This window comes from Dryobates pubescens, chromosome 8 (assembly GCF_014839835.1).
Source record: "Dryobates pubescens isolate bDryPub1 chromosome 8, bDryPub1.pri, whole genome shotgun sequence".
NCBI classification, from domain to species: domain Eukaryota; kingdom Metazoa; phylum Chordata; class Aves; order Piciformes; family Picidae; genus Dryobates; species Dryobates pubescens.
The window spans coordinates 26347471-26369681 of record NC_071619.1 but is presented as its reverse complement, the minus strand read 5'-3'; the positions used below and the strand labels follow the sequence as shown (position 1 = coordinate 26369681).

Below are 22211 nucleotides of genomic sequence, written 5' to 3'. Positions count from 1 at the left end.
CAGGTGCCCAGTGAACAATTAACAAGGGAAGAATGTCCTATTTATTGTGACTAAAAATTTCTCTGAATTGTTTTACAGAACAGGAATTGACTTAATAAAAGCCTACTACTAAAACAGACATATGTCCTGGGGGCTTAAGCTAATTGGATTTTTCATGTAAGAATGGTCATACTAGGTCAAACCCAAGGTTCCTGTAATCAATGCTTTGTCTCCAGCAGAGATGCACTTAGGTAGAAATATGTAAGGACAGGACTGGTCCTTTATATTTCTTTCTCAGAGTGCTCCAGCACTCCTGCAAACCTCCAATTGTTTGTGATTTCAGGGCTTCTTTTATGCTTCTCCATTAGGTGTTGTATGTTGGGGTCAGCTGAAAACATCCGAGTTATGGCAAAACATACACTGTGCCGAGGCAGGTGACCAGATGCTTCTGGGGTTTATCAATAAGTACTCAGTGCTTTCCACCACTCATATTTAGAAGAGGTTTTAAATATCATGCTGCTAAGTAAATTGTCAGTTCACTAGAGTAAATGTCTTTTGAGCTTTGTTTTGGCATGCTTACTGGGTTTCCATCCCTGTCTCTGGTGATACAATGCAGTGGACAGTTAAGCCTGGTATTATTACTGATAATTCCTAGGTTGTTTTGGGCTGTTTCCATATGATGATGATTTGTGCCTAGAACTCATGACCAAGCATTGGAATTTAGTAGTCAAAATAACTACTACTGGGAGGCTGTTTGTATTCCTGTTTTGTTTACTCTGCTGTGTACTAATTAAACTGGAAATATATTTTGAAGAGAGGAAAAGATCAAGTTCTAGCCTACCAGGGACCAAGTCTATTTGCATTTGGGCAAGGAAAGAATTTGTATTTTACTGTTGTCTACTTAGGTGTGTAAAGTGGTCAAAGATTTTATACCCTTTGTCATTACATTATGAATGATAGTGAGAGCTTTTGCATTTTAAGGTATTTGGGATTTTTATCTGTGGCGTTTACTTGCTGTGGCAGAGAGCATGCCATCGTTTAATCAGCTCCTTGGACTTACTGATCATTTCATTCCAGTGTTCTAGTTCTTTGCCACGGGTGTACATGAAAGGCCCAACCACTACACGTCCTAGCAGAAGTGTTTCTAGGTTAAAAAAAAAAGGCAGTTAGTGATTAACAGCTGTGAATGCTTTGAAATCCTGCCTTAAATTAGATAAGGATTACAGCACCATGTACGAACAGTATCTAGTTTAGTTATTTTAATTGTATCTTCATTAAATTGATCTTTAGCCTCTGAAAGAGACATACACTTACTAAAAAGAAGCTGCTATGCTTGTTAAGGAAGCAGGCTGTGCAATACCTCAGACTTTTTTTATGTTTTATGATTGTTGCAGAGAAGGAATTTGTAACTCCCAAGTTTATGTATCTGCAATACATGACAGATTTATAGCATCTTAATAGTAATAACTTGTATAGCTTACTTTCTCCCTTGGCACTCTGGAGCACAGATAGACTCAGGCTTGCTGTATCCAGCTCTGTCTGATCCACCTTAAAACTGAAGGTCTCATTATACACTGGATTGGGAGATCCTAGAACAGCTGCTGTCGTCTTTCTTTTGATGACTTTACTACGGTTCATCACTGTGACTTCGACATACACACCTTGGAGAAAAAGAAGTTCAAGAAAATAGCTTGGAGGTTGGTGGGAGGAGGCTTATTGAATTTCTTGCTTTCAGGAGTTAAGTGTAAAACTAGATCATGAACAAGTAATGAAATGCACCTGGCAGCATGGCAATGTTTAACATTATGCAGGGGCTACCCAAAGTGCTTGGGATGCAGTTTTGCAGTGCACTTTCTAATTTAAGTGCTGTTCAAAGTAGCAGCCTTTGTTTCATTTGTTACCCTGCATCATTGATCTTATTCTTGTACCTTCGCTTCATGGCATGTGGACTTTTCCGAAGGCTGAGTTTGAGTCAGTGGTTTGATATATTTGATCACAGTTGCTCAATCCAACATGAGGGAGGAGCTGTGTTGTAGAGCCTGTGCTTGGACTGGTTACATTTCAGGGAAACAGATTCTCTTAATCAAAGAAGAATCCTTAGAAGATTTTTACTAATTACTTCTAGCCCAGTGCTAAGGAATTCTTAAAATATTTTACAAAAAGATTGATGCTCTTTGCTTTTCTGGAAAATTAGCAAAATTGTGTGTGATTGTAGGAAGAGCCACAGAAAATATTGTACTATGCTTCCTGAAGGAGACCTTGTGGGTTTATTCAGTAGATCTGTCAGTGAGATCCAAAGCAGCCTGACATTTTCCATTCTTCCCTACCCTTCTAAAAAGTGTAGTGACAAGCATGTGGAAACATAAGCTTAACCAATGGCTAAAGGTTTCTTATTTTCCAGTGAAGCAGTATTGGATTCCATGCTGCTGCTCTGTTTATTACTCCCTGCTATTCGGTTCATTAAAGTTTGTCTATATAGAAAACCAAAAAATAGTGAATAACAGTACTGACAGACTCCTCATATGCCCTTGTTATTTCCACTGATCTAGTAGGCTCTCATTACTGTTTCAGAGGATGCAGGGTTACTAGAACAAACTCTTTTAATGGTAGAACTACTTGCACAAAGTCTGACTTTTCATTACTTTCTTATTACTTCTTAATATGTTTAATTCAGTGATTTGAGTTTGAAATTAAATGTCTTCCTTGCAGTCCTATACTGCATATTAGTGTTTCACTATTTAGTCACTGTTCATACATAAGGTTTTATTCTGACTTCTTCAGGTTTTACCAGAGAATCTGTGGACTCTAAATCATACTTGGAAGGGTATTGTTGGAGGAAATAACACCTAATTTATTTAACTTCCCTTTTTTCTTAGTGATATATTCTGAAGAATTGCCTTCTGCCAGCACATCTTTCCAGACTGTGCCTGTGAGTCTTATGATGGTAATCTGAGATACACCAGCACATGGCAGATTAACGTTAGATTTGTAGAAAGAATCAGAGTTCTGTCTCTGTGCTACAAAACTTCACAACAACCTGCAGGCAAGGACACGATTTATTAAGAAATGTGTTCTCCATCTTTTGTCTGAGATGATGCAATATTAGAACATTGGCTCTTAGTTCATAATGCTACTTTGTTCATCTGTCATGAACCAGTGAGATTTTTTTTTTTTCTGGCCATCCTTATCCTAGTTATTCATTGTCTAAATTGATACATTCTAACATATTAAACAAGTGGTGGTTAGAAATATCTGTATTCTTGTCATGTAACTCTATGTTTCTTCATTTATGAATTTTACCCTGACAGGGTAAATTATCTCTAACATTACTTAGATTTCCTCATTTTAGAGGATGTAATTTGTAGATAACATCCTACTAACAGCATAAAAACCCCAAAAAACTTTCACAGTTGGTATCTTCATATAGAGAACTAAATCTCTTTTTGTAACTACTGGGTGTATTTTTCTTTTTTTTTTTTTCTTAATTTCAAAGCCCTTCACCACAAAAAAAAAAAAAAAAACACTGCAGCTTCTAACACAAGTTTGGTTCTTCCATCTATCTTTGCTTTGAACGTTTAAATTTCAAACAACATTTTGAGGTAATCTCTACACTCGGTGTCTGAAGACACGGACACATAAGCATGACATACCATAAAACTCCCACTTAGATTAAGGGAGAAAAATGGACTCCATACCATGGTCCTTGGAACAACAGCCAGGCTGTCCTAAAATGGGAGGGTTTTTTCCCCAATTCAGTTCTCCTCAAGACAGCTTTACAGTGTAAGCAATTGTCCTGCATCTGTTACCTCTGGGGTCTGTTAATATGTTAGTGTCTGAAATTCTGCCTTCTCTGGATGTTATTTACTGTATTAAAGCAGAAGAAAAAATTGCTGCTGATGACATGAGACAAACAATTGATTATGAAACAAAATCAAAACATAGCAGAAGTGAGCTATCAAAACGGAATTACCCCACTGGCAAAGTATGGCTTGTTTTCACTCAAATCACATGAATTGCTCTTTTAGCGCTGCTCAGCACAAGCATGGGTGGACAAATGAGGGAAGAGCAAATGGAAACAAGAGTTATGGAGCTGATAGCAGAGAGGAATCACACAATCACACTTACTGACAGCATGGTTCTCCTCCTGGAGTTTTAATCCCCTTGCCCTCAGAACCACTACAGTGAGTCGGCCCAGGTAGTCATTGTAGCTGAGGGAGAACTGGATATCGCCATATTCTGAAGGAGGCTTTGATAACAGAGAATACATGTTAAATGTATCTGAAAAAGTCTTTCTTTACACAGACAAATGAGGGGGAGAGGAAGGGTCTTCTTCATACTAGTGGTTTCTACAATACTAAAGCATGTGAGTGAATTGTAATGGTTTTGTTTGTGCTGGTGTGGCATTTTATAGAGCAAATTAATTAATCGACCTTCTTGATGCTTTAAGTTACTATCTCAGCCAGGTGATGCCTATTTCCTTGCCTCTTGTGCTTTTTTCTGCTTATTAATTCAAAACAGAAGCAAATAAAAGATTCTTTCTGGTGTAAGTCATGCAACTGTTTCTGAGCCAGTGTATAATCCCTATATAACAGATGTGGGTTGGTAAGATGGGTTGATAATTTCAAATGTTTATTAAATGCTAAAGCGCTTGATCTATTTGACACGACATGCTCCAGCTCTTCCCCTCCAATACTTGTAAGATGACAGAATTCCACAACGCCATGCAGCCTGGTATCCACATACCTCTAAGTTTTCTTTCTCCAGATCTCTCCATATGACCAGCTTGTTGTCATCAGTTAACGTTTCATTTTTCAGTGGGAAGATAACTTGGCCTAGGAGATGGTGTTTTTTCTGTTTGTCAACATGATAAACCAAAAACTTCAGAGTCCTTTGAAACAACATTTTACTGGAAACCTGTACAGGAAAAGGAAGAATATATTAATATTATAAAACATCTCAGTTTTCTACTCTAGTGTGACTTCAAAGGAAGAATTTTTGAAAGTGTATTAAAGGTAGGTGGAGATTTCCTTTGATTGTTTGAAGTCCACTTTCTTAATTTTGTTTCAGTTTAGCTTGGATTTTTAAACTTTGGGTCCATTTGAAAAATGTGAAGGTAGATGGCCATTTTTCAACTTACACAGTTGTACTTACATGGTATATTCACACACAAATGCTTAGAAATCTGTAAACATCCATTTCTCAGGTTTGTGAAACACAAACTCTGTTGGAAAGCTTTTGTCTTGTGATTCCTCTTCACATAGGGAGCTGAGCTCCTAGTTTTACAGCACTACACAAATAGCGCACCAGACTTCTCATGAGTTCTAGTTTCTAGCTTGCTTCCACAGAAAAGAAATGAAAAGCTGTGAAAGCATTCCTTCAGTATTGGTTACTTTGGACTTCTAGAGCTGTTAGACAGAGCTGCTTAGCTGTAGTTCAACTGGACTTTTCATCATTCCCAGGGTAAGTTATGGAATCTTTTATTTTGGTGCAGACCACAAGTAAGATGAGTTCTGGAGGCATAAATTTCAGTAGCCCAGAATCTCCAGTAGTACCAGTAATAAATCTTTCTCCAGTAGAAGTGACTAGTAAGTAGTAGAAATTTGTAGAAAATTAATTTTCACAAAGCACATGCTGGCACTTGAGAAGTCAATATTCAGACAGAGATCTGTTTCATCAAAAGGAAAAGTACCTGAAAAACAAAGTTTTCATCAAACTGGGGGTTCAGGGTTTTGCATTTTGTTGTAGACTGCAAGTAGCTTCTTTCATCAGGCAGCAAGTAGATTTTCACAAAGGGACTACAGGAATCAGCAGGAGGCTGCAGTTTTCTGACTTTGATCAAGGAGACCAGGAGCCTTTCTGACTCGTGCTCATATTCTATGGAGAACCAGAGGCGGCCAATGTTGCCTTCAGGAAAATCCGTCTCACTTTTGTCTTCAGGAAACTTGTACAACTCTGGGTTAACGGTCCCCACAATGTAAGATCCAGCTTCATGAAATTAAAAGCAAGCACCATCAGATTAATTTCAAGATTGTAGCAGGCATTTTTATAACCACTCCTGCATTAGAAGAAATCACATTGATTTCTTTAACAATCCTTTTTTGCATAGACTTGATATTTTAATTCCTTTTCCTTCAAATTTGGAGAAGTAGTGACAAGCTGCACCACTCTGCTTTTCTTTCTCTTATTACTGTGACTGTAGCTGAGGTATTTGCTGTTGCAGTCTGCAGGTGGTCACTCTGCTGTTTCTGGGGGCAACAATCACTCTTCCTGAGTTACACTCATGTTGTGGCTTTACAAAACCCAGGAAGAGAGATCACTGTTTGCTCTGTGCTCTGTATGGTTATGTTCTGACCCAATTTCTATATGTATAAATATACACATGCATGCAGTGTTTAAGGCTCAGACTATGTAATGCATATCTGGTATGCCCCAAATAAACATGCTTCATACTATTAGTTAGCCCTTAAAATAGTGCCCTTAGAGTCCCATTTTTGCACTGCCATACCCAAAGAATGAAATGATGACCGTGGCCCAGACTGAGGAATCATGTAGGGGTCACTTTCTTCCTGGACTTGTTCTTCATTTGTCAGGTTAATCCAGTCTTGCCCATGCAGTGTTGGTGGAATAATAAATGGGACACTTCTGGATCTGCTTGAAACAACCACAGCTACTGACTCTTCTGGTGCAAATATGGAAACCAGACTTGGTAACAGTAATACATTTACTGTTCTTAGCTCCTAGTTTTGTACTATAGAGCTGCATAGGTTAAAAAAAATAAAAAATTATTGGTTTGCAGTTTATTTCATTTCTGTAATACCAAAAGGTCCAGCAAGGGACACAAGATTTTAATTCTTCAGACAGATCCCTCACTTTTTCTTCTCCTTTAGAAATGATCTTGCAAAGATAACAAATAATTAACTGCTGCTGCTTGGTTTAGAGCCTCAAAGCTAATAGCTAAAGCTATCCATTAACCAGTTACACTTGAATGTATTATCTCTGAGCTGGAGTTGTTCAGCCTAGAGAAGAGAAGCCTCCAGTATGACTTTAAAGCTGCCTTCCAGTACCTGAAGGGATCCTATGGGAAGGACAAAGAGGGAATTTTCATAAGGGTATATAGCAATAGGACAGGGAGAACTGTTTTAAAATGAGGGAGAGTAGGTTTAGACTGGGTCTTAGAAGTTCTTTGGAATGGGGGTGGTGAGACTCTGGAATAGGCTGCACAGGGAGGCTGTGGATGTCTCCTCCTTGGGGATGTTCAAGGCCAGGTTGGATGGGCCGTTAACCAGCCAAGTCTAGGTAAGAGATGTCCCTGCCCATGGCATGGGAGGTTTGAGATGATCTCTAAGGTCCCTTCCAGCCATTCTATGATTTTACAGAAATCAGAGAATATTTTTGGAAGAGACCTTCAAGATCAGCTAGTCCAACCTTCAACCCAGTACTGCAAGGTCAGTGCATATAATTCAATAATCATTGCATTTATAGCTAGAGTATTCTTTTCCTTAGGGAACAAAACATAACATGTCTGACATTTCCGTGTAATTTTGTGGTCTCATTTATTTCTGTATGTGCATACACTTGGACCACTCCCTCACCTGAGATTTTGCAAGTTGAAATTACCAATAGTGTATGCTTTAAAAACAACAAAAATATGTACCTTATGCTCTTGGGTTGGATTTCAGAAGTTAACTGAGCCTGGAAAATTCCACTTCCATTTCTTGGTTTGACAGAACTGGTGAGCTTTTGGTAAGAAAGGAGGTAGTAAAGTTTTTTCCAGAGCAGGTACATAGTTACTCCAATGAGAACAAGTAAGAGAATGCCTCCTATTACACCTCCAGCAACAGCAACTGCTAGTTTTGTTCAAACAGAAGCACATAAAGCATTAGGACAATCAAAGTTATGTACATTTTTGGAGTAGACAGAAATACTAAAGCTGACAAATTTATCCAATGTGCATTCCAAAATTATTTCTAAATGTAAGGTTCCACTCATGCATATTTTTGTTTTGGGTTATAGTGTGATGCAGCTCCTGAAGATTTGACATCAGCAGTGAAAGATTAGAAAGTATTCCAAAAGTAAAAGTATTCCAAATACTCAAGGCTATCTCTAACTAAAAGCAGAGAAGAGGAAAAAATTCCATACAAGTTGGTGAGAGGACACCAGGTCACTTTGTATTCCAGTATCTCTTACATTGCAATCATTGCCAGTATGATAGATAGCATTAAAAAACCCAAACCCAAGGAGTTTTTAGGCTCTTATATATTAGCATAAGTATTTACCTTATTGTAGCAGAAGTGCTAGAGCTTTCATAACAGAACGTAGGAGCACCTACTACAAAAGGTACTATTATTTCAGTTGGGTTTATTTTTCCAACTATTCATCTATGTTGAATTGAGACTAGATTCTGGCATAAGGAACAAAGCAAAGCTCTGGGTTGTTTTTGGTTTAGGGATACATGTTTCCTGATCTGTGAAATCAAACTTAAGTGTCCATTAAACACTCTTTCCTGAATCTTGATTACTTTAGATAAAACTAAATCTTGTATAATTTGGGGATTGTTTTTTAAAAAAGTCAGTGTCTGTAGTAAGAATATGAGGAATTCTAACAATTCATCAGTAGACTGAGGGTAGTCCATTGACAGTGGGCTCAGTTCATTGTTTTCTTATGCTTGCCAAGTATGCTGAAGTAAAAGGCTGCAAGGACCACTACTACACTGTACTTTATGGCCAACTTGTCTTGGCCTACCATTAAATTAGTACTGGTACATGGAGATGTGACTAGATCTGAACTGAGAATGGATCCTGCCAGAATATCCTCTGTCTGAAAATGAGCCTCAGCTGCAGAATTGTCTCCCACTTGGCAGCTCTGGATCAGCTGAGTACTTGTATACTGCCAGTTCTCAGTCTCCCCTGAAACAGGAGCAGCAAAGTGACCTGGTGTCCTCTCACTAACTTGTATGGAATTTTTTCCTCTTCTCTGCTTTTAATTAGAGATAGCCTTGATTGTGCTTTATACTTTTCTCCTTTTTATCTTTCGGTGCTTGCTTAAATACCCTGCGATTACCTGCCTCTATGTGATGGTACCGGTAACAATATAGACAATACAAGCAGAAAATAATTGTTCAACACTAGTAATAATGGTACAGTTTCATGTATGGATTAGAACTATAAGGAGCATAAGTGAATTGTAAATACACATACTACTGATCTTTCTCATTGTAGCCATGTTGCAATAGGTGATAAGAAATGTCCTTCGGCTACCGAATACTTATGTAAATACCTTCTGCTATAAAATTAACCTGGCTGTGATGCCTCAAAGGTCTTTACCTGAGCCTATTTCATTTTCCTACACTTGGTACAGTCATAGGAGCCAAATTATTTTTGCAGCTGCCTTCCAGATGTGTTGCCTTAGCTCTCCACAAGAATTGTCTGATTGCTTCCCTGTGAGCCTCATAATCACTCATGTCTCCCAAGCACCATGTAGCAACCACCCTGCTCATGGCTATACTACAGCAACAAGCACTTTCTTATCCTTTCCACTGGTAGGTGGGCAGGCTAGATTTCAGCATTTAGCTCGTCTATTAGTACATGACTTACTCTAAGGAATGGGAGTCAAGTGTCTGTTTGATACGGGTTGATGTTGATACAGGGACAAGTCTGGCTGTACTAAACTGGTAACTTCGTTTTCTATGGTAGGAATGCAGAGTATGAGGAAATATATAACAAATGCAGTCCTGAGCACAGAAATTCAATCTGTTCCTCTTAGTTTTATAGGGCATACTCAAGTGTATCTTCACTTACATTGACATTTTACTACAGTTTAGTAGGCTAGATGCAGAAAAACTAGTTCAATGCTTATGAACATAATAGAAACTGTTTACTTCATACAGGTGTACTATCAACACTGCAAATGTTTATATTGCTGAGGGGTTTGTCTGAGATGGGTATCTTAAAAGGTTAGCATTTCAAGCAAGCTCAGTAGGCTTATGTCTGTTTAACCTGTTCTGTCCATTTCCAAATCTTTAATGCTCTCAGCACCCTTCCTGTTCCCCATAACCAGTTTGTCCCCTGTAAAGCAGTAGCTCCGAAGCTGAGCATGGGTTTTGGAGTTAGGAAGTTTCCAGTCTCTTTGCTTATGAATTTAATGTACTGAATTTGTTCACTCCAAATGATACTATCTATTTATGATCAACCCATTGCCAGTAGCTCATATTCTCCTTTTTTATTTTTGCACAGGGGTAGATGTGAAGTTTTACCCATTTCAATAAAGCTACCTATGATTTCATGAGGGTAAGAAGAATTTGACTCCTTAGTCTGTCTTACCTAATTAGATCAGCAACAGAGCCAGTAACGTGGGGCACAGAGTAGCATTAGTCACAACATTAACCACTGATTGTGTCCAGGGAGAAAACGTATCTTTTTTAATAACTACCTGTCATCGTGGTTAACTGATGTATTGTGTTCTGCTGTGGTACAGAGTGATGGCAGCTGGAGACGGAAGAGAGCTGTTGCACCTCTTCATCTCTGAAGGGCTTGTGCTGGGGGACTGTCCACCATTCACAAGTACCAGGTTTATCCTAGCACAGAGAAATGTTGATGGTCATCATCTGTCTCCCCCGAGATCGGATCCTTTGTTGCTTAGTGCCTGATGACATACTCTTGTTAAGCTTTTTGTCAACTTTGCAGTAAGCCTGTTGGAGTTATAACCAGCCAACTCTCTATCAAAAGCTTTAATTCTTCTATAAATACTTGGAATTACTAACATTTACAGTATAAGCATATGTTCCGTATAAACTCAGGTCTTTGGGGGTGGGGGATACATTGTGCATCGACTCTGCCTCTTTCTCAATGTCCGCGAACAGACCGGCCCCAGAAGGAGGTCACTGGTGCCTGAAGGAGCTGCAGCTTTCCGCAGCTGGCTGCTGTGCCCCTGGGCCGGCGCCGGTAGAGGGTGGGTTTGCATTCGTTTGAGTTCAGAGCACTGGTCTGAGGTGACATCTCGCCCACTCCTTCCCCAAGCGCTAGTCACAGGCGCGGAGGGGTCGTGCTGCCCAGCTGGCTTCGTGGCCGGCAGGGGCATGCCTTGGCGAACTGCGCACCGCCGAGCCGGCTGCCTGTGCTCTGAGGACCGAGCCGAGCCCTCCCCAGCCGCCCTCCCTCTCCCGGCCAAGCTGTCGCAGCCCCTTCCCCCCACCCTCGCGTCCACTACGGCACTTACCGGGCACGGGTCTTCTGGCTCCGGCAGTCGCGGCCGCGCTCTTACTTGCGCTCGCCCCGCTGGCTGGCCGGCTCGCTCGCAGTCTGCAGCTGCCCGCTGCCCACTCCAGCTCTGGAGCTGCAGGCACTGTGCCAGCTGCCAATACCGTGGGGCCGGCAGTCCCTCCCCCGCCCGCCTCCGGCCTCCCGGGTAGCCCACGGGGGAGACCGAAAGACGAGTTAAAAGCAGAGAAGTCTGTTTCCGATCGAAAGAAGGAAAGGGATATGCTCGGAAATTCCACCCCTACCTGGCCTCTTCGTGCAGACCCAGGAGTGTGGGTGGGGAGAGACCACCGTCGGTGGGTTTTCAGTAACAGTTCTCCTGGCAGGGTGTGGAAATAGGCGCAGAAGTAGCTGTTCTGATAAATAAATCCCTCTGTCAGCCTTAAAAAAAACAAAAACAAAACCAAAAACAAAACAAAAAAAAACCAACATAAAAGAACTTTGAAAACTATGATTCAGATAGGATGATAGTAAGGGCTTCCAACCTTTTGCATTGAAGCATGCCCTGAACACTGCAGAGCTAAATCAAGAGCCTCTGGGTAATAGGAAACAGGAGGGTAGCTGCCACGATGTGCCTTAGGGGATCATTGAAGTGCCCCTCCAAGAATGTGACGTGGCCTGCAGACTGGCTGCAGTGTCTCTACACCAGTGCACGCAGCATGGGCAACAAACAGCAGTTGCAAGCTATACTGCTGCAACAGGAAAGCTACAACATAGTGGCAATTATGGAAATTTGGTGGGATGAATCCTGACTGGAATGTGGCCATCGATAGCTACAAGCTGTTAAGAAGGGACAAGAGAGGAAGACGGGGTGGAGGTGTACCCTCTGTGTAAAGAAAGAGGTAGTGCAAGAAGTTATCACTAAAGAATAGACATGAGCATGTTGAATAGATAGATATTAGGGATCAGGACAACAACGGGAGCCTTGTGGTAAGAACTCTACTACAGGCCACCTGACCAAGTGGAGCCCATTGATGAAGCCTTCTTACTCCAGTTTGAGAAGGCATCATGATTACAAGTTCTCATTCTGCTGGGGGAATTTAATGACCCTGACATCTGTTGGAAAAGCAGCATGGCTAGCTGTGGGCAATCCAGGAGGCTCCTGGAGTGCCTAGATGACAGCATCTTGAGACAAGAAATTAACAGCCCTACTCAAGGAGATGCCTTGTTGGATCTGTTGGTCACAAATGCTAGTGAAGTCATCAGGGATGTCAAAGTTGAAGGTAGCCTGGGCTTCAGTGATCATGTGCTAGTGCAGTTCACTGTCCTAAGGAGTATGAAGCCTATGAGAAAGGCAGTTAGGACTCCAAATTTTAAGAAAGCAAACTTCCAGCTCTTCAAAGAGTTCCCATGGGAAATGGCTCTCACAGACAAGGGAGCTGAAAAAAGCTGGTGGATATTTGAGGATCCTCTCTGTAGAGCACAGAAGATCTCAGTCCCCACCTGTAAGAAACTGGGAAAGGAGGGCAAGAGACCCCCATGGTTGAGCCATGACCTGCTGGTCAAACTGAAGAGCAAGAGTGGGCTACACAGGAAATGCAAGGAGGGGCAGGCATCCTGGGAAGAGTATAGGGACATTGCATGGCTATGTAGGAAGGAGGTCAGGAAGGCCAAGGTACAGCTGAAACTGAACTTGGCAAGGCATGTAAAGAAAAATAAGGAAGGCTTCTACAAGTATATTAACCAGAAAACGAAGGTTAAAGAAAATGTACGCACACCTCCTTCCCCCGTGATGAGCAACAGTAAGGAAATTATATCAACAGATGAGGGAGAAGGCTGAGATTCTTGTCTCATTCTTCACTGGCAATGCCCTATTCCTAGCTCTCACGTTGATGGCCCAAGAGTTGGAGACCAAGGTGACAAAGTCTCTCCCACTGTAAGTGAAGGCAGGATGCATGATTAGCTGAGGAGTCTAAAGACATGCAAGTCCATGGGACCTGATGAAATACATCCCAGAGTCCTGAAGGAACTAGCTGCTGTAGTTGCCAAGCCACTCTCCATGATACTGGAAAAGTCCTGGCAGTCAGGTGAGGCCCCTGGGGATTGGAAGAAAGGAAACACCACACCTGTTTTTTAACAGGGTAGAAAGGAGGACCATGAGAACTACCGACCTGTCAGCCTCATCTCTGTGGCTGGGAACATCATGTAACAGATCCTCCTAGTTGTTGTGCTGAGGTAGATAGAAGACAGGGAGGTGATTCAAGACTGCCAGCATGGCTTTACTAGGGGCAGGTCCTGCCTGAGTAACCTAGTGGCCTTCTATGATGGAGTGACTATGTCCATAGATAAGGGATGACCTGTGGATGTGATCTAGGCCTTTGACACAATCCCCCACTACATCCTGCTCATCAAGTTGGAGAGATATGGATTTGATGGGCGGACTGTTCAGTGGTTAAGAAATTGGTTGGATGGTCACATCTGGAGGGAGTTGCTCAATGGCTTGAAGTCCAGAGGGAGAGCAGTGACAAGTGGTGTCTCTCAGGGGTCTGTACTGAGACCTGTACTGTTTAATATTTTTATCAGTGACACTGCACCAGCAGCAACTGTACAGATGACAGCAAGCCGAGTGGTGGTGTTGATACTCCACAGGGATGGGATGTCATCCAGAGGGACCTGGACAAGCTGGAGAGGTGGGCCCAGGTGAATCTCATGAGGTTCAGTTAGAGCAAGTGCAAAGTTCTACACCTGGGCCAGAACAATCCTCATTATCAATACAGACTGGGGGATGAGGTGTTAGGAAGCAGCCCTGAGGAAAAGGACTTGGGGTTGCTGATGGATGAGAAGCTAGACATGAGCAGGCAGTGTGCACTTGCAGCCCAGAAGGCCAATCACATCCTGGGCCGCATCAAAAGATGTATTGCCAGCAGATCGAGAGAGGTGATTCTGCCACTTTGTTCTGCTCTGGTGATACCTCATCTGGAGTACTGTGTGCAGATCTGGAGCCCTTGATATAGGAAGGACATTGCCCTGATAGAGAGGGTCCAGAGGAGAGCCACGAAAAGGATCAAGGGGTTGGAGCACCTCTGCTATGAGGACAGGCTGAGCGAGACGGGTTGTTCAGCCTGGAGAAGAGAAGGCTCTGGGGAAACCTGATAGCAGCCTTCCAGTACCTGAAGGGGGCCTCTATAGGAAGGATGGGGAGAGACCGTTTACAAGGGCCTGCAGTGGCAGGACAAGGGGCAGTGGCTTTAAGCTGGAGAAGAGCAGATGTAGATTGAATGTTAGGAACAAGTTCTTCACTATGAGGGTGGTGGAACACTGGAACAGGATGCCCAGGGAGGTGGTTGAGGCCCTCTCCCTGGAGATACTCAAGGTGAGGCTCGACAAGGCCCTGGGTAGCCTGGTCTAATTGGGGATGTCCCTGCTTACTGTGGGGAGGTTGAACTAGATGGCCTTTGGAGGTGCCTTCCAGCCTGGACCATTCTGCTGAGAAGAATACTTTGGTATTAGTAACTTCAATCTGAAAAATTCCTGTGGTAAGAAATTGGCATGTCCATCTTTCAAACTTTTAACAAAATGCATAAACACAGAGGAAGAGAAAGAAATCTCCTTAGGAAATTGCAATTACAGATTTCCCTTTTTGTTGTTATAAATGTAATGACCTTTAATGTGTTGCATGCATAATAAAAGTAACGGAACAGATCTTAATTAATAAAATCACTCATGCATAGTTCAGAAACAAAATTAATTCACATTCACTTCTTGCTTTTTGCATTATTCATGCTTATTTTGTTCACAGCTGTTGCATGCATTTGCATAGTACTATTTAATCTAAAAGAAATGCATAGGAATTAAACCAATAGGATTCTAATTAAATACTGTCTGTTTCTGTGTAATATTAGAGTTATTTTAATTGCATTTAAAAAATTCTGCTATAGATCTGGTTTAGCTTTTTCCTGTTAATTTCTGAGTCTTGCATTAGTAGGAAGTTATTTAGATTATTAGTACTCAAAAAAGCTCCATATATTTTATTGTTGTACTTTCAATTTAGTTATTAAGTACTGCATGGTGAATTCTCTTGCTGTTTTAATTTCTGCATTGAATTAGTAGTAGTGCTGAGGTATGGAATTGGTTTTGCTCAAAAGGCTTGCGTTTCTCAGGATGATATCGACAAGCAAGTTTGAGATAACTGAAAGCTTGTAGTTGACTAACAACTGTTTACTATCTATTAGCGTGTTCTTGCTTGAGCTCCCTTTTCTGTGAGGAGCAGTAGAACTGCATTAAGCATCTGACTGCTTTACAGAATGCGACCAAATGGCCAAAATGATCTTCACCAGCTGTGCTGTTCCTGTAGAGGGACGTGAAGTGTGTAGGTCTGAGTAGTAGCAACTATTTGCTGCTTCATCTCATTTCAGTGGATGGGATGGGGTGAACTTGGAAGAGACCTCGCTACCTCTCTCCACCATTTCCAAGTGTGGAAGGAATTAATGGTTAAGTTGCTAAGCAGGGAGGTTTAATTTTGATACTGTGCAAACTTCCTGTTTTCTAGTCTTCCTGTGCTGAGTTCTTGCACCAGTTGGAAATCAAAATAAATGGATCATGGGAGGAACACAGTTTCACCCTCCTTTATCTCTGATTGTTAATCTTAGCCCTAATTCTTTATAGGTTCCCTGTTTCATCCTCTACATTAGTGTACTTGAAGGAACTAAAATTAGTGTAAACCAAACTTAACTCCTGGTTGCCGCATGTCTGAATGTGCCTCCTTCCAGCATGTGGTATAGGAGAGCCTGAGAGCAACAAAGGATGTTTCTCTGCATCAGCTGTGTGCCAGATTATGGTTCTGGCTGCAGCCAGCCAGCAGCTAGTATGATTGCTTCTATTGTTTAAAAATCTAGCTGTCAGCTAAAATATAAGATAATTTGAGCTGCCCAGTATATAGTATTGCCTTACCAAATATGTGTTCTGCACATTCCAACCTTGACCAGGATTCATTCACAGCCTGGGTTTCTCAGTTGATGCTGTGAATTCAGTTGCTTTTCACACCTGCTGAATTTGAAAAATCATTTTGTGTTCTCAGAGGAAGTTTATCTCTGGAACAGTTGAGAGTGAGGCAAGAGATTAACGCTTTGTATGCCTAGATATTGCACTATAAATACTCTAAATTTTTAGCACACTTTTCTGTGACATAGCTTGCACATTTTTCACTGTGCATACATAGGTCTTGCTTCTTACAGCAAAACCTTGGCCTTTAAAAGCCCACGTAAAAACTTGCAATGACAAAATTATTTTTGCCATAATAACAACAAATTAAGGAGTCGGGGCCCCAAGTACTAGTACATGTTTAAGTGTGTTTTCCTTTGCCCTCTGTTTTTCTAATTTCTGGTGCCACATTCCTGCCATGTTTCTGTGAATATATACTCTCCTGAAGTTGCATAGCCCATCATCTGTGTGTATATCAAATATTGTAGGTTTTGCTGTGTATGTCTGACAGCACTTTGCTTATAGACTATTTCCCTTTGTTGGTAGTTAATCATGTTTTGAATGCTGAAATGATGATACTATTTTTACGACTGCTCAGGTGGAGGCTTTCTTCTTCCTTTTGCAAAGCCAAAACTGATGCTGGAAAGGCAGATGTGGTCACTGGAAGATACGTATAGAAAAAGTAAGCCTGAAAGTCTGCTGTAATGTTGCTCATATACCATCTGAAAAATAGGAAGAAAAGTTGGAAATGGCTTATTGTCTCTGGAGCAACTGATTTCAAGTCGGAACACTCAAGCCAAAGAATATTCTGTAAGAAAACCTTTCTGAAAATCATTACTTTGAAAGTGTGGTTACACTGCTTGTGAGATTATACCAAGAGATCACGTAACATGTTTGTATCATTTATATGATATTCTTATAATTTCCATTGGAGTGGGTGGAATTTAAATACGTGTTTTTGAAATAGGATATCTTTGTGAAATATTTACTCTTTTAGACCATTCTGCTTGCAATCAGCTATATGTAATTACTTAATGCTGTTTGTAGGATTACCTCATGATAGAGAAATACTTAAAGATGATATAGGGGTAGCATCAGTAGCTCCTTCAAATGATAAGAAATTCTAGCATAATTCAGTTAACAGCTTCCTTCTAAATCCCTACTGTAATTTATTTACAACCTTAAAGTTGTAATAGATCCTTTTCACAGATTCCTTTGGAGTCTTGATGGGGTGCTTGGTGCCATGGTTTAGTTGATTAGATGGTGTTGGATGATGGGCTGGATGCAATGATCTTGATGGTCTCTTCCAACCTGGTTTATTCTATTCTTTCACAGATTCATAGAATGCTTTGGGTTAGAAGGGACCTTACAGATCATCTAGTTCCAACCTTCCTGCTGTGTGCAGGGACACCTTCCACTAGACCAGATTGCTCAAGGCCTCGTCCAACCTGGTCTTGAACACCTCCAGGGAGGGGGCATCCACAACTTTCCTGGTCAACCTGTTCCAGTGTCTCACCACACCTACTCTAAAGAATTTTTTTCTAGTATCCAGGCTAAATCTGCCATCCTCAAGCTTCAATTCATTACCTCTTGTCCTATTATTACAAGCCCTTGTAAAATGTCCCTTTCCAGATTTATTGTAGGCCCCATTCAATGAAAGGACTTGCTAAAAAAATTACCTTTAAAAAATAAAAATTTGGTCCCATTTGGCAGCCCTAGAATGATCTTTAAATCCAGGCATTTAAAGTGAAATGTCTTCAAGCTCTTCTGCCTTTGCATCCACTTCCTCATGTTTGTGAATTTTGACTTTCATATTCGCCTAGAATGGCAGTTACATTGTGGCTAATTTTATTGAGGTTGGGTGAATCAGCCAGGGACATAGTAGATTAAGATCTGCAGAGGGCATTGTTGGCACCCTAACTACAACAAATAGATTACATTGAGAAGTATAATTGTGAATGGCAGAAATGAATCCTTAAAATTTCTGTAGTGCTGTTCATTCCCAGGCTCCCAACTTCCACATCAGAATTACTTACTGGTAGTTAATCATCACAAAAGCTTTTTGAAATAATAGCTAGTTTTAACCTCTGTTTTATAGATTGTATAATAACTGGAGTCCCTCCAGATTCACACTTGTGTAACTGAGATGAGAATTTCTCCCACAAACTACTGTTAGCCTTTGACTAACATCTAGTTCTTAGCTTCAGTAGGTTGTGTATAATTGGCTGTTTCAGAAAATAAACCATGAAGGAAAGATCTGCCATGTCATAAAACATCATTTGGTTAATTCTCAGAGTGATCTGTTAGTTTCCTTTGAAAGGAAATATGGAAATGGGAGATCAAGTGCATCCAGAAGGGAATGAGTCTGATAGAATTGTTTTCTCATTGCTTTGCTGTTGACTTCATAGGCTGAAACAGAGGTAGAGCGTCTAATCTAGAACAGCTCTTCCAGTAAAATTGTGGGTATGAAATGGGGATAGAGACAGGGCCAACATGGGTAACAGGAAAATCTTCAAAAGCTGACTCTTTTTGGTGCCTCTAGAAGGGCCTAGGGAGAAAGACACCAAAAGAAGAGAAGTTATCTGTGTTTGGGCAAGAAAATAGCATTAGCCTAATTAAGGAGTTTGGATTTCTACTTTGGTTTTCATCTCAGCCCAGTAAAACCAGTGACACTGCATCTAACCTTGATATTCTTCAGGGAGAGGCAGGCAGAATGCTTTCTGGACCTGCCCAAGTCTTCCACCTGAGTGCTTCTGTCCCACCAGCTTCCTGGGACAAAATTAGTGGAGCCTTGGGCACATGAAAAATAGCTACAGGATGCTGTACATGGCAGACTTTTTTTTCCCATTATTTGATACTTATCTTTTGGTAGGTGTTTGAAGTCCCTGGCAGACATGAGCACACAATTCATTTGCTTTCTCTTTAGAGACTCCTTACAAGTCTTCTCATCACTGTTATAGTATATCTACTGATATGAAAGTATAGATGTGTACGGTCCGTATAGCAGTATTGCTACAGAACTCAGACTATTTATTTTATCTCACTTTTTCCTTCTAGTATGCGTTAACTGTTGGTGTTGCCTAATAAGAACATTTACACAAGCTGTAGAAAGACTTCCCACCCAAAGTTTGGCTTTGGTGTGAATCAACAGTGCAAACCAAAAAAGTTCTCTTGGAATCGAGGGGTTTTGTTTGTTGGTTGGTTTGTTTGTTTTCTGTTGGTGGTGGTGGTGTTTGGTTTATTGTTGGTGTTTTTTTCTTTTCTATATGAAACAGCATATAGAAAATGTGGACTTTTATTCCTTTCCATTCACTTTTCCTTTCTGTGTTCTGGTAGTTGTGGGTTTGGTGGGTTGGTTTGTTTGTGTTTTTTTTTTTTTTTTTTTTTTTTTTTTTTTGTTTTGTTTTGTTTTGTTTGGGTTTTTTTTGCTAGTGTATATTTCATTAAGAAAGTTAGCTGTTAATGTTTCCAGGAAAAACAGTACAAAATGTTCCTTTAAAATTACTACTTTTAGTAAGCTCCAAATTCACAGAGTGCACAAGGACTGTGGAGATTTTTGCAGAGAAAACTACTTGAGCTCTGGCTTGCATGCATTTAAAGGTCTTTTGGGACAATGTCTTCTTTTTTCTTCTGGTTTTGTACACTACTTAGCCTTGGGAATAGTGATCTAAACTGTGACTTTGACATGGCCTTGCAAGATTACTTACGTACACATGCAAAATGAACTGTTCACACAGCTGTAGTGATGAACAACAAATATTGCCTTAAGGCAAGTCTAGTTTTTATTCTACGTCATTTTTCCTAACTCTCACTCCCTCTGGAACAGATGATGGATTTAGGCCAGACATAATGTAAACAAGGTATGAGTAGTGTAAGACAAATGGGGAGGGATTGAGAACATAGATGAATCTATAGACAGGAGTGTGTCTTACGTTTTGGGTGAGGTGCAGGAAAGCACAAAATCATGTATGTGACATAGAAATTATACCATATGTAATATCACCCTGACTGGTACAGCATTAAGGAATGAAAACTTTTAACTGAAAGCAAAATTTGATGGTTGTTTTTTTTGTTGAGCATATACAACTGAAATGAGATACTGAAAGCTGAAGATCTTTGCTTTAACTTATGGTTGTTTCTGTGGGCACCTGCACCTAAAACCTGTGTACAGCAACAACAGATTTGCAGATGTCATCACATACATTTTTGTTTGAAAAACAAAAGGTGCCCGAAAGCCTGAGTTGAGACCATAGTGAGATCTTGAGGGACAAGGATGTAAAGAGGGGGGAATATATATATGTAATTAAGCCCTTTTTCCATCTGCGTATGTGATCCCCTTCTCTTGGCCAAGGGCTCCCTCTTCTGGCAGCCTCCTGCCCACCTCCACACAGGACAGAGTGGGGCCAGGATGGGCAATGCCTGAGCACAGCTTTGGGCTCTTCTGGAATGAACACATCAGCAGGATCACAGAGCCTGCCAGGAAGCTGGTCCTGCATGGAAAGGGCCTGAGAAGAAGGCATTATCCCCATTCTTATGCTGCTTTTGCAGGAAATAGCAAAGAATGCTTCATCCAGGTACAGAATACTTACTTAGTACTGATACTGTCTAATATGCATCAAAATGCATGAGATTTGTCTCATGCATTCACCAAATGCAAGGAGATTTGTCTCCAAACACATTTAATTCCAAGTGACATCGATAGGCTTTGGCCTGTGCATGAAACCTCAACACAGAGGGTTAAAAGTTAAATCAGGTATAGTGTAGATAGCACATGTGACATGGGCAACAACACAGCACCTACATGAACTATTAGATTTGCAGAAAATAAACCAATAGAAACCCCCTCAAGCAAGCAGACAACAACCAAAAGTGAACAAACAGCAACAAGAACAAAAAAAGAGCGCAAACCCAAACACCATCAAAAATCACGAAACCCACAACCCCCCAAAACCAAAGGGTTCATCTTAACTCAAATCCTTTCATGAGTCTAGGTTGGAGACTAGCCAGCAAGGGCCAAAATCAGCTGATGTGGGCACCCTTCATGTAGTAATGAATAGAATTGTGACTGCTGTAGCAAGATTGCTGCACAGTTATCAGCTCCTCACTTAAAGCATACGTGATAAATGTTTTTGAAATGCAGGAAATAAGAGAAGGATGATAGTTCATCTTTCAAGCTAAGCAGAATCAGTGTCATTCCCACAGATATTGTTGCAATGCTTTACTCAGGCTTTGTCTGAATGCTAGAAAACCAATATTTATTCCCAATAGGAGCTAAATAAACAATTTCTATCCCTTTCCCAGCCTGGAGCTCGAATGGTACATTTTTGTGGTTGGAAATGCTAACCTGAAGGACATTTGCCTACCATCGGCCATATTATTTAATTTTGGTTACATGTATGAAGTGCACTGTTTGCTAGGACTTTAATGGATACCTTTTCCTTTTCCTCTATTAATGTAATTTTTCCTTAAGGAGAATGAAAAAGATCTCTGAGAATCTACTTGTTATTTGGCAAACATAAGTTGAAGGATGGGAGAGAGCTAAAAGAGATTTTCATTAGGTTCCTGAGACCTATTAGTGAATATGTCCATGAGCAAAGGTTACATAAACTAATAGATTAGAACAAGATTTAGTTGCATAAATGCTGTTACTGCATTTCAATCTGTCATAGAGTCAACCCTGCAGATTATTGCAGTCAGAGCCTACAGCTTGTAGTCCATCTCACTGGACAGCCTCTGGCACTGAATACACTTGAAATAGCATTATTCCTTTCCTGTGGGGCTGCTCTGAAATCCCTGTGTGCTACTTTATAGGTCTTATTTATGCAAGCCTTATTGAAGATACAGTGTGGTTGCTCTGTTTCTGTGTAATTGGCAATGCTACCCTGATGCATTGGTTTCATAATAATTTTGATTCTGTTTTGTTTAACTGGGGGTCATGTCTCTTATGAGGGCAGCCACAGGGACCAGACCCAAGTCCTCTTCAAATTCCCCCATCTGTCCTGAAGCCTTTGTCCTCCATTTATCTCCTTTCCATCATCTCTCCCAAAGAAAGGGACA

The 22211-nt window shown here is 40.8% G+C and overlaps 1 protein-coding gene across 1 annotated transcript; it reads right to left on the bottom strand.

Moving 5' to 3' along the window:
• Positions 1-837: 837 nt before the first annotated feature.
• On the bottom strand, positions 838-11203 carry SYT15 (synaptotagmin 15). Its single transcript, XM_054163813.1, has 9 exons — positions 11194-11203; positions 10408-10552; positions 7634-7826; positions 6485-6630; positions 5669-5964; positions 4723-4893; positions 4105-4225; positions 1461-1640; positions 838-1123 (listed from the first exon to the last, which is right to left on the bottom strand). The coding sequence occupies exons 2-9, from the start codon at positions 10412-10414 to the stop codon at positions 987-989; spliced, it is 1251 nt and encodes a 416-aa protein (XP_054019788.1). The 5' UTR covers positions 10415-10552; positions 11194-11203; the 3' UTR covers positions 838-986.
• Between the last annotated feature and the right edge of the window lie 11008 nt (positions 11204-22211).